Below are 12827 nucleotides of genomic sequence, written 5' to 3' on the forward strand. Positions count from 1 at the left end.
CATATCTTTGAGACTGCTGGTCATATTTAAACCATGACTGAGCTTTCTATGAGCAGGCCATATGTAGCCTTCTGCTAAGATTACCTTTGCTGCTTCCAGATGGATGGTGTACCGCCAGATCATGGACAGCTCTGAATGTTTCCATGCTGCCCACTTCCAAAAATACCTGTCCAGCGCCCTGGAGGCCCAGCAGAACCGCTCTGCCCGACAGTCGGCTTACATCCGCAAGAAGACCAGACTGCTGGTGGTATTACAAGGGTGAGTGAGCGATGGAGGCCTGGCATGGAAGTGAGGATGGGGACCTTGTCATTATTGTTACTTTTTATGTACCCTGATGCTACCAGCACTCCTCAGAAAGGCCGGGATGCTATTGCCATACTGTGGCTAAGGGTAGCTGATAGCTACATACACAAAATCTGGCTTCCATAATGTAATATCCCCAAGATGTGAGGAATTAGGGAATCTGGAAAAGATTCTCCAGTAATTTATAGAATGATTGATAATAGTCTTTAAACCTTGCCATCTAGGTATGGGAGCCTCATCTGTCTCACTCTTCCCTCTTTTGGAATTGCAGATTTGGCCCCTATCCCTACATAGTCTGTAAGCCCTACCCACCTCCCTGTTCTCCAGTGGCTATCCCAGAAGACCTTCCTGGGACCCATAGTGAGAAATACACATAGTATAGTTGAGCAAGGAGCCTGCTTTATACCTGTAGCTGTGACTGTAGACCCTGAAGTCCCTATAAGTACCATTATTGTCAGAGGGAAGATGGGCCTCCGCCCCCGTTTGTGTGTGTATGAGTGTGCACCCTGTGTGTTCACACATAGAGCAAGAAGAAGATTTAGGATGTCTTTCATCGTATGCCCTTGCTGTACCTGTCTCATTCCTTTGAGTCAGCATCTTACTGACACTGGAGCTAGGCTAGCGGCTCCTGTCTGTCTCTCACAGCACTGGGGTACAGGTGGGCATAGCCATGTCTTTTCAGATCACATCTTCATGCGTGCAGAGCAAATGCTTTTACCCACTGAGCCATTTCCCAGCTCAGAACAAAGATTTGGCAGAGTATGTGCCACTGCTCCAGAGAACTGTTCACTGGCCCTCCACGGAATGTCTTGCACCTGGGCGCAGAAAAGAATGTGTTGTCAGGGGAACAGAGCAGGGGTTGGGCTTGTTTCTGGTGTTATGGTTGTAAAGAAGCTTTGTGTTTTTCTTGCAACAATTACTGTTTCCAGTTAAGAATAGACCCAGATCCAAAGCTCTGTTTGGGCTCCCAGTTGTAGTGATGGGACCTGGGAGGAGCTAGGATGGTGATCCTGAGAAAGGAGGTAGGTGGCAGTGTGCACCCTTGGGACCTTCCTGCACTGATAGACCTTGTTGCAGTCGGACCCATCGCAGCTTCCCTTCTGTCCTTTAGGCCAGGAATCATCAAAGGGAGACTTGGGCCTTGAAACCGCTTGTTTTCTTGGGGTTTTCTGTTGTTTCTACTAGTCAGAGGAATGGGTCAACCCAGCATCACGACCTTCTGTTCTGCCCTTGTCAGAACTGAGTCACAGGGAGTGGGGGCCTAGAAGAGAACTTGCCGGTTTGTCGGTATACTCAGCTAAAGTCACTTCCATTATCCATTCATTCAGAGAATCTTGTTGACTCTTTATCTGTGACTCTACAAGTCTGTAAAAACGTTGGATATTCTAGCTACTTCCATCTCATGCAGCATAGACCCAGCATTCACCCAATCATACCACAGGGTATGAGGGACACCATAGATATCCTAATGGACTCAAGTCAGAATACAGCTAAGCCCAGCCATGATGGCTCACACTTATAATTCCAGCACTTGGGGGATGGAAGCAGGAAGATCAACCATTGGCTATATGACTTTGAGGCCAACCTGAATTATATGAGAGTCTCGAAAGAAAGAAAAAAAGAAAGAAAGAAAGAAAGAAAGAAAGAAAGAAAGAAAGAAGGAAGGAAGGAAGGAAGGAAGGAAGGAAGGAAAGAAAGAAAGAAAGAAAGAAAGAAAGAAAGAAAGAAAGAAAGAAAGAAGAAAGAGCAGCTAAATGTTGTGACTCTTTACTAAAGCACTTACAGATTTGACCCATTTTTTTAGAGCCAACAGTAAACCTGCTTTGTAGCTTGTACAACTTCTTAGCACTAGACATTATATCAGGAATTCTGGACTAGAGAGATGGCTCAGAAGTTAAAAGCAATAATTGTTCTTCCAGAGGTCCTGAGTTCAATTCCCAGCAACCACATGGTAACTCACAACTATCTATAGTAAGATCTCATGCCTTCTTCTGTAATATAGGCAAACATGCAGACAGAACACTGTATACATAGTAAATAATAGATAAATGTGTTTAAATTTATTCTATTTTTTAAATTTTGTTTATTTACATATCTTTTATGTACTCTGCATGTACACCTGCAGGCCAGAAGACAGCATCAGATCCTAATACAGATGGTTGTAGCCACCAGTGTGGTTGCTGGGAATTGAACTAGGATCTCTGGAAGAGTAACCAGTGCTCTTAACCTCTGAGCCAACTCTCCAGCCCCAATAATAGATAAATCTTAAAAGAAAAAAAGAAGCCGGGCGATGGTGGTGCACGCCTTTAATCCCAGCCCTCGGGAGTCAGAGGCAGGCGGATCTCTGTGAGTTTGAGACCAGCCTGGTCTACAAGAGCTAGTTCCAGGACAGGCTCCAAAACCACAGAGAAACCCTGGTGCGCCACCACCACCCGGTTGTTTTTGTTTTCAAGACAGGATTTCTCTGTGTAACAGCCTTAGCTGTCCCGGAACTTGCTGTGTTTACCAGGCTGGTCTTGAACTCACAGAGATCTACCTGCCTCTGCCTCCCAAGTGCTGGGATTAAAGATATGTGCCACTGCCACCCAACTTTGCCTCTGATTTTTTTATGTATGTGAATGTTTTGCTTCCATGTGTGTTTATGTATACCATGTGCATACAGTGCCCATATGGGGACCAGACGAGGGCATCAGATTCCCCTGAAACTGGAGTTAGAGACAATCTTAAACCACCATGTAGGTGCTGGGAACTGAACCCACGACTTCTGTAAGAACAGCAAGTGCTCTGAGAAATCTCTCCAGTCTTAGTTTTTGGGTTTTGTTATTTTGGGGTTTGGGGGGGTGTATTTATCTGTGTATGTCATGTGTATGCTAGTGTTCGCAGAGGCCAGGGCATCAGATCCTCTGGAGCTAGAGTTACAGATGACTGAGCTGCACAGTGTGAGTTCTGAGGCTCAGACTCAGGACCTCTGGAAGAACAGCAAGCACTCTTAAATGCTTAGCTGTCTCTCCAGCTTTCCCCCCTCCCCATCACCAGCATATCTTTGGAGAAAAGATTGTCCTGTAGGAGTAGAGGGTTCCTTAGTCTCCACAGTGACTGTTTCCCCTCCTTTTCCATCTCAGAGGCTTTGACGCTGAATAGAACATTGTTTTAAAAATGAAGTTAAAGGTCTTGTCTTGTTTTTAAGACAGGCTCTCATTTCTCATAGGCCCCAGCCTTACCATGTAGCTGAAGATGACCGTGAACTTTGATCTACATCTCAAATGCTGGGATTATAGGCATGTTTATGCCCAGTTTATATGTGCTGGGAATTGAACCTGTGACTAGCACTCTAGCAACTGAGCTATATCCCCAGGTCCTAGAGTGTTCTTTTACTCTTAAAAATCATACTTGTAGTTGCCGAGCTTTTAAGGACAGGGTAAGTGAAAGGGAAATAGATGTAGTTATAAAAGGGATCTTCTTTTTTGGAAGTTTTACATCTTGACATAAAATAAATGCATCTTTAAAAAAACAAAACAGGCCTTGTTCCATAGCCTTGGCTAACTACCCACTTGTTACCTTGCTCATGCTAGCCTTGAACTCAAAGGAATCCTTCCCTGTCAGAAATCCTTTATTTTCCAATGTGCTGCTTGCTGTAAGGGCCTGCAGTGTGTAGGGCTCCCCTAAACCCAGGCCTACCCAAGTACTGCACTGGGAATGGATGCAACATGCCCAGGAAGAAAAGCCAGGGAGTAGAGTGACTCAGGCTGGGAATCCTTGCACTTCAGAGGTGGAGGCAGGATTCCACAAGTTCAAGGGCAGCCTGTTCTAGGTAGCAAGTTCCAAGGCACCATAGGGGTACACATTGAGAGCCTATATAAAACAAAAATAAATAAGTAAACACCCCTGGAGTAGCCTGAAAACTATACCCTGTCCTCCCCATGGCTCTGATGGTTGGGCAGGATGGAGGATGATGCTCTAATCTGGGATAGAGTGAGTTCCTTTTTGCAGGTGAGCTGTGACTAGGAACTCAGGACGTAGCCCTGGCAGCTGCGTCCACTCCCCCACCTCCTGCTGCTCCCCCAAAGGCCCACACAGATGCAGGTCTCTCTGATCTGTCAGACTATCATCAGGTCTGACTTCCCTCATAGACTCAGACCTTTTGATAATAGTCTAGGTCCCTTGGGGCAGTGCTGTCCTCTGTGAGGTGAAGGGGCCCCTTAGAGTCATCCCAAGTTCTGTGGAAGGTCGAATGTCCAGTTTATTGACCTGTATTGCTTTAGGCTTCAGAGACTGTAACACTGAACAGCGCGTTACTGAGGAGACAGTGAGGGGACGAATGAGGGAAGATGGGACCGAAGATGCGCACAAAGAGAACAGAGTAGCAAGAGGACTGTAGCTGACAGTCGGTGCTTTGTAGGAAAACAGAGTAACAAGGAGACTGTAGCTGACAGTCGGTGCTTTGTAGGAAAACAGAGTAACAAGGAGACTGTAGCTGACAGTCAGTGCTTTGTAGGAAAACAGAGTAACAAGGAGACTGTAGCTGACAGTCGGTGCTTTGCAGGAAAACAGAGTAACAAGGAGACTGTAGCTGACAGTCGGTGCTTTGTAGGAAAACAGAGTAACAAGGAGACTGTAGCTGACAGTCGGTGCTTTGTAGGAAAACAGAGTAACAAGGAGACTGTAGCTGACAGTCGGTGCTTTGTAGGAAAACAGAGTAACAAGGAGACTGTAGCTGACAGTCGGTGCTTTGTAGGAAAACAGAGTAACAAGGAGACTGTAGCTGACAGTCGGTGCTTTGTAGGAAAACAGAGTAACAAGGAGACTGTAGCTGACAGTCGGTGCTTTGTAGGAAAACAGAGTAACAAGGAGACTGTAGCTGACAGTCGGTGCTTTGTAGGAAAACAGAGTAACAAGGAGACTGTAGCTGACAGTCGGTGCTTTGTAGGAAAACAGAGTAACAAGGAGACTGTAGCTGACAGTCGGTGCTTTGTAGGAAAACAGAGTAACAAGGAGACTGTAGCTGACAGTCGGTGCTTTGCAGGAAAACAGAGTAACAAGGAGACTGTAGCTGACAGTCGGTGCTTTGTAGGAAAACAGAGTAACAAGGAGACTGTAGCTGACAGTCGGTGCTTTGCAGGAAAACTGGGGGGATCATACAAGGCACCCCAAGGAGCATTATCATCATTGCAGTGTGCGAAGGTCCAAGATGTCTCCACAAGGTGCCACTTGACGTAGCTCAGGGGTGGAGCACTCAGCTAGCACATGCAACACTCTGTAAGTTCGATCCCCAGCACCACAAAAACCAACTGAGTGCCACTTGAGCAGAGACTGAAGGAAGCCAGCCAGGCAGGCAGATGCCAGAGGAAAAGAGCGGTCCAGCCTGAGGAAGCAGCGTACAAAAGTAGTGTGCCTGGCATGCTCAGAAGACCCAGGAGGCCAGAGGGTTGGATCAGGGGAAGGGATGGGATAAGCAATGGCATCCCCTGTGCTGTGAGAGGTCAGATGGCACAGGCTGCCTGGCCCAGGGTAGGGGGCTCGGCTTCTGCACTGAGATGAAAACCACTCAAGGATTTTGAGCAGAGCAGGGATGTGATCTGTCAACGGGCCTAGCATATCCCTCTGGCTTCTGTGTTGAGAAGTTTGCAATGAGGCAGGACAAAAGTAGGGGGGGCAGCTGGGAGGCCATTGGGGTGGCCTAGGTAAAATACTGTGGCAGTCTGGACCCAGTGGGAGCGTGAGCAGTGATCTCTTCCGGGTATATGCTGAAGACTAAGAAAAAAGGGGAATCAAAGAGGACACGGATCTTTTGGCCTCGCATCTGAAAGAGTAAAGTCCCCTGGGCTTAGAATAACAGGAACCTGGGAGGAACCAGCTCCAGGGTTTGGACTACAAACATTGGCTCCTAAGTGAGATTGGAGGGAGTTCCAGGCGGAAGATGGGACTAGAAATGGTGTTTGACAGATCTGATGACCTTGTGAACTGAGGAGAGGGGACAGAACTAAAGAAAACACAGTCTGGCAGGACTCCTGAGTTGTGACTAGAAAACACAGTCCCCATGTCGTGTGTGTGTGTGTGTGTGTGTGTGTGTGTGTGTGTGTGTCCAGTCCCATGTCCCGTCTGTCCCCGTCTGTCCCCGTCCCATCCCGTCCTGTGTCACCCCCCCCCCCAGAGCCCAGTTGCTTGCTTCTTATCTCCAGCTTAGGCTGGCTCTTCCACCCACTCTTTAGAGGAAGCAAAAGAAATTGGGGGGATGAAGGCCAGGCGAAGCAAAAGAAATTGGGGATGAAGGCCAGGCAGTGGTGGCCCACACCTTTAGTCCCAGCACTAGGAGCAGAGGCAGGGATCTCTGTGAGTTCAAGGCCAGCCTGGTCTACAAGACCTAGTGCCAGGACAGGCTCCAAAGCTACAAAGAAACCCTGTCTCGAAAAAACCAAAAGAAGAAAAACAGAAAGAAAGAAAGAAAGAAAGAAAGAAAGAAAGAAAGAAAGAAAGAAAGAAAGAAAGAAAGAAAAAGAAATTGGGAATGAAGAAGCATGTTGTGGATAATAAAGTGGGGTATCACCAAGGAACTCTGTGACTGCCTTCTACTTTGGGTCTTCAGCCCTCGGCCGTCAGGCACTCAGCGCTCCCCTCTTCTCCTAGTCTGTATCCACAGCCGGGAAGCTAACCATGTGCTTTCTCCCCTTAGTTACACAGATGTCATTGATGTTGTCCAGGCCCTGCAGACTCACCCAGACCCAAATGTCAAGTCCTACTTCACCATTGGTGCTGTCACCGTGTGTGTGGAGCCCCTGAGCTGCTACATGGAGCACAGGTAGACACGTAAGACCACCTCCAGCCCACGATGTGGAGTTAAAGTGAACTGTAGTGATTTCCCCTCCCCACCAGACTGAGACAGGCTTTACACAGGTTTGGTTTGTGGAACACATCAGCCTGTGGTGTATGCAGTAAGTACCCCATGACTCTGATTTGTATGAAGTCCCAAAAGGGCACAGAACAAGATAAAGTAGATTACGGAAGACAGGCTTCATTCAGCTCTGTGAGAATAGGGTCCATGTCTTTTCAATGCTTGGCACATAGTAAGTATTCATGAAAGATCTGTTGTGAGCTTGGTGGTACATCTCAGAGTTGGTGACTTTCCAGGTGTATGTAATGGACCCTGGGTTCAGTCCCAGCACTGAAAAAAAAAAAGGATAGAGGGGAACAGAAAGAAGAGAGAAGAAATAATAAGTCTGATGAAAGTTAAGTATGGCTGCCAAAGACCTGTAATCCCAGCCCTCAAGAGACAGATGAGAGATACAGGCAGACTTTCCTTTCCTACCAGCCACTCCCCCAAATAACCAGAGAGTTAATATTTGTTATAAATGCTTGGCCAATAGCTTAGGCTTGTTTTTAGCTATCTCTTTTAAATAAAATTAATCCATTTCTATTAATCTGTGTGCTGCCCCAGGGTCCATGTATGTACTTCCCGTCCTGCTCGCTTGTGTCTCATGGCATCATCTCTTCTCCCCAGCATTCTCTCTGCCCTGAAAATCCTGCCTAGTCATTGGCCAATCATCTTTTTATTAACAGTGAGAGTAATATGTCTTCACAGTGTACAGAAGGATGGTTCCACAGCTGGAGGTGGGGGTCACTAGTTAGAAGCCAGCCTAGGCTACAGTGAGGCTCTGTCTCAAATTAAAAACAGTTAATGACTTAGTCAGTGCTCAAGAGTGATCAGCTTGGGCTACAACAGAGTGAGAGATCCTGGCTCAAAAAAGAACCAAAACAAATGAGTAAACAGTAAAGGGGTGTGCCGTCGTGTGTCCCACAGACATGATTTAGTAAGATAAGACTGGAGTAAAGGATAATTATTTAAATACAGAAGTAAAGCTAAATTGAATTAATGTTTAAATACAGAAGCCAGCCTAGGCTACAAGAACACTGTCTCAAACAGAAAAAAAGAAAAAAGAAAAAGAAAAGAAATTTCAATAGCTTTTAGTTGGATTAGAAGGAAGCATCAGTGGCAGTGGTGGCACACACCTTTAATCCCAGCAATCGGGAGGTAGAGGCAGGTGGATTGCTGTGAGTTCGAAGCCAGCCTGGTCTACAGAGTGAGTTACAGGAGAGGCTCCAAAGCTTAACCAAGAAACCCTGTCTTGACAGACAGAAAGGAATTATGAAAGAGTCAGGAAGAAAACTGAATTAATATCCTAAAGTAGGATTTACCAAATGTGGTCCTTATGGCATGTGTCCAGCTGTTTTATGAGATCAATTAAAGAATAAAACTGTGTTCCTAAGCATCTGACTTGCTGATCTGGGAACCATGGAGCTCTGTGGACCCAGACAAACCTAGTCCTGTAGGGAATGCCTTCGGCAAGATGCTCAGCCTCCTTACCAACCCTCACCTAGCTTCTCATCTGCTGATAGCAGTGGAGTCATTCCTGACTTCTTTTGTGCTCTCGTCCTTGTGGGAACGTGATAAAACTCAGCAGTGGTAGCTCTCTTCTCTAAGAGGATCATTATAATAGTTGGGAATTTTAATTTTTTTCTTATTTTAATTAACTTTTATTTGTTTGACTTTTTGTTTTGTTTTGTTTGTTTTTCGAGACAGAGTCTGTCTCTCTGTATAGTTCTGGCTGTACTGGAACTCACTCTGTAGACCAGGCTGGCCTTGAACTCACAGAGATCTGCCTTCTGAGTGCTGGGATTAAAGGTGTGCACCACCACCACCCAGCTGCCATGTGGGAACTTCTATGGGACATGAACTTCAGTGTAAAACTGTGACTGTTTTGAATAACTATAGTTCTCTCAATGCTTAATACCACCTGACACTTGCATTATCAGTCAGATTCATGCTTTTGTGGGAAATAATGACAACTCTGAAATAAATGGTTTTGAAATACATTTTTTTTCTCCTTAGGTTTCTCTTTCCTAAATGTCTTGACCAGTGTTCACAAGGTAAGCAGTACATTTTGTTTCCTGCTTATGTGCCCATCACGTTCTGTTCAGATACAGTAGGCTTTTCTCTGTGCTGCTACCTTTCTGGAATCTACTTCATACAGAATTGGTCCTTGTGTCCTGCTGGGTGGACACACATCCTCGGGAGCTCTCTTGTGATACCCTGGCTCACTCAGCAGCAGCATTCCTGCCCTGGCCTTGCTGCTGATGAACCTCTAGGTTAGCAAGGTTGCTAGGGTCCTGGAGATGCAGAATAAACTATAAATTCCTGGCAGTGGTTCTGAGATGCTCAGTGCTATCAGGGGATATGCCTAGGGGAGTGGAGGGCTTGGGGGTGAGCTTCCTGAATCAGCATGGCAGGCAAGTTTCCAATAGAAGAAAACAGCTCAATGTCCCCAGCCTGCTTGTACCCTGCTGATCCCTTTGCCAGTCCATGGGGACAACAAAAACAACACACCAGGGCTGTCTTGGCAGACTGCTGAGCTGGCAGCTGCACAGGCAGGAGACCAAGGAGGAATGTTCTTATTGGACTTGGCATACCAGGTAGTAGCAGTCCTCCTTTGCTTTTCTGAGACAGAATCTCATGTCACTAGCTTCAAGTCACAAGTCACTGTAGCACAGACTAGCCTTGAACTCCTGATACTCCTCCTCTTACCTCCCAAGTGCTGGGTTAGTATAAGCTGTGGTTCAGCAGCAACAAGATGGAATGAATGTTTGGGTCCTTCCCTAGTGCCTAATCCAAGTAGATTCGGGTTTTGTGGAAGTTGGGTTAGTAGAACCTTTTGACAAACCAGTTGTGGGGCAGAAACTGGAAAAGAGATATTTAGAATGCCTCTGCTTTCTGGTTTAGAGGATTAGGAAAGCTGAAGATAGTTGCCCTTGAATAGAAAGCACAAGAGAGACACTGGAACAGGAGGTAATGTGGGAGGCTTTCTGATCCTTGGTTCTAGGCTTCGAAGCCATGATCAAAGACAAAGGCCCAGACAGATATTCAGTATCCAGACATGGGGTTGAAAAGGTTAGAAGGCCAGAGATGCGAAGGGGATTGGAAAATCCTGGAGCTTGAAAGATGAAACAGGAAGAAACAGTACTTTAAGTATCAAAGACAGAGAAAAATCAGTTGTATTTAATGTTGCAGAGACCTCAAGGGAAGTACAATTTAACAACAAAACAAACAACAAGCATTGGTTTTGTAAGTGTGAAGGGCACTGGTGACCTCAACAGGAATGTCTGAATAGATAGGTCAGAACTGAAGTCAAGTATGAGTTAGTACAGCAGGTGATCTCTATGTAAAACCAGACCTAGTAAGTCCCAGGCCAGTCTGGAACTATATAGTGAGACCCTGTCTGAAAAAAGGCAAACCAGAATTGCCATTTCTGTCAGGGTAGCTGTGGCAGGCTGAGTAGTAGGATCACCTGGGTTGCATAGTAAGATGTCTTCATGTGTATGTATGTGTGTGTGCGCGCGCGTGTGCACGCATGAGAGAGAGTATTTGACACAGGTTATCTCTGCAGCCCTGGCTGGCCTGGAAATCACAGAGACCCTCCTGCCTCTACCTGCCAAGTGTACTACACCCCATCTGTCTTTTTTTCTTTCTTTCTTTCTTTCTTTCTTTCTTTCTTTCTTTCTTTCTTTTTTCTTTTTCTTTTGGTTTTGACAGGGTTTTTCTGTGTAGCCCTGACTATCCTGGAACTTGCTCTATACATCACGCTGCCCTCTAAATTATAGAAATCCAGCTGCTTCTGCCTCCTGAGTGCTGAAATTAATGGCATGCATCTCTATTGCCAGGCAAGACTTTATTTTTTTTTGTTTTTAATTGTTTGTTTGTGGATTATTTGCTGAAAAATAAGCCTGAGGACTGAGAAGGCCACTAGTCTTAACAGAGGAAGTCTGGGATATTCTAGAGCTAAAGTTAGGAATGAAAGCTGACTCAGACTGTGATAACTTCCAAGGAAATGGAGGAAGTTGCTTGGCTGGTAGTGCACACTGGGCTTGGTGGCTCACACTTAGAGCCCAGCACTCAGGAAACTGATGCAGAACTATCAACTATCAACGTTCCAGGCTTTAATCCCAGCACTTCAGAGGCAAAGGCAGACAGACCTCTGAGTTCAAGGCCAGCCTGGTCTATAGAGCGAGTTCTAGGACAGCCAGAGTTACATAAAGAAACCCTGTCTTAGCCGGGCGGTGGTGGCGCACGCCTTTAATCCCAGCACTTGGGAGGCAGAGGCAGGCGGATCTCTGTGAGTTCGAGACCAGCCTGGTCTACAGAGCTAGTTCCAGGACAGGCTCCAATGCCACAGAGAAACCCTGTCTCGAAAAACCAAAAAAAAAAAAAAGAAACCCTGTCTTGAAAAACTAACAAACAAAAACAAATCAACTTTTAAAAACTTGTTGACCTTCCTTGACCCTTCCTTCTTCTCATCAATGTTGGAGCCACCTTCTTGACACTTTATCCCTCAGTATCTTCCCACTTTTCTTTGTGAAGCATAAGCACAGATGGTTAGGTTCCCCTGCAGAGTCTTTTTTTTAAAAAAAAAATAATTTATTTACTTATTTTCATTTTATATGCATTGGTATTTTGCCTGCATATATGTCTGTGTGAGGGTGTCAGATTTTGGAGTTGTAGTTGTTAATTACCATGTGGTTGCTAGGAATTGAACTCAGGTCCTCAGGAAGAGCAGTCAGTTGTAGTGTGTGCCACCACCGCCCAGCTTCAGAGAGTCTTGAGGAAATGATCTGTCTTCATCATCTTTGGATCTGAAGCAGCCTGGGTCGGTGTCTCAACCAAAAAACCTCTTTTAGTATCATCCTTCCTTGGGCACTTGGTAGTATGTTTCATAATGATCCCTTCCAATGCATTGTTCAAAGGCAATTTGTCTAAAGTTTGTACTTGTTAACATGTGGGCAGGTGATTATGAGGCCATAAGTTGTTTCTTTTTTATTTTATTTTTTTATTTGAAGAAAGGGTCTGTCTGTATATCCCTGGGTTCTAGGGTTCCCTGGAACTTAGTCTGTTGACTGGGTTTACCTCACAAAGATCCACCTGCCTCTGCCTCCCTAGTGCTGGATTAAAGATGTACAGTGCCACACGACCAGGTTCTGTCCCACTGAGTGTCAAAGAACCCAGGAGTTGTAGTGCCTTAGTAGATTATCTTCTAGTTGTATCTGGGCCTTCAGCACTCTGAACTGGCTGACTTGGCTCACCTTGGATGAGAAGAAGATTTAGAAAAAAATGTCCCCCTTCTCATTAGAGGTTCACTGACTGTTTTGGAAGTGGAATCTGCCACCAGGAGACAAGTTCTTCATGTCCTGAAGGAGCTTATTGCCTCTTTGCTCCTGTTCATGACTCAGACTTCCTGGTTCTCCCCCATCCCACCCACTTTGGCCATTTTACAGTATTTCTGCAGTATTTCGTGATAGCAGAGGCTTACGTTATGCTTAGCAAGGCTCATGCCTGTTTTTAGAAGTGTATATAGAGAAAAGAAGGTGGTTTCGTCTTTTCCTGGGCTTCTGAAAGCCTTTAGCCCAGTCTGGAGTAGCCAGACAGTGATGTTTCTCTATTCCTGGGAACAGGCCCGGCTAAAGTACCTGCCTATAGCTCA

The 12827-nt window shown here is 45.7% G+C and overlaps 1 protein-coding gene across 5 annotated transcripts in view; it reads left to right on the top strand.

Annotated features, from left to right (window-relative positions):
• Dnaaf9 (dynein axonemal assembly factor 9) overlaps positions 1–12827 on the top strand; it is a 143466-nt gene that overhangs the window by 115010 nt on the left and 15629 nt on the right. For all 5 annotated transcript variants that reach the window (XM_050133210.1, XM_050133185.1, XM_050133200.1 and 2 more), the window contains exons 27-29: positions 100–258; positions 6974–7099; positions 9188–9225. In XM_050133210.1, the coding sequence (XP_049989167.1) occupies positions 100–258; positions 6974–7099; positions 9188–9225 (323 nt within the window). The remainder of the gene's footprint in view (positions 1–99; positions 259–6973; positions 7100–9187; positions 9226–12827) is intronic.

The sequence above is a fragment of the Alexandromys fortis genome, unplaced genomic scaffold (genome assembly GCF_014885135.2).
Source record: "Alexandromys fortis isolate MF-2015 unplaced genomic scaffold, M_Fortis_MF-2015_v1.1 scaffold_6, whole genome shotgun sequence".
Classification (NCBI taxonomy): Eukaryota; Metazoa; Chordata; class Mammalia; order Rodentia; family Cricetidae; genus Alexandromys; species Alexandromys fortis.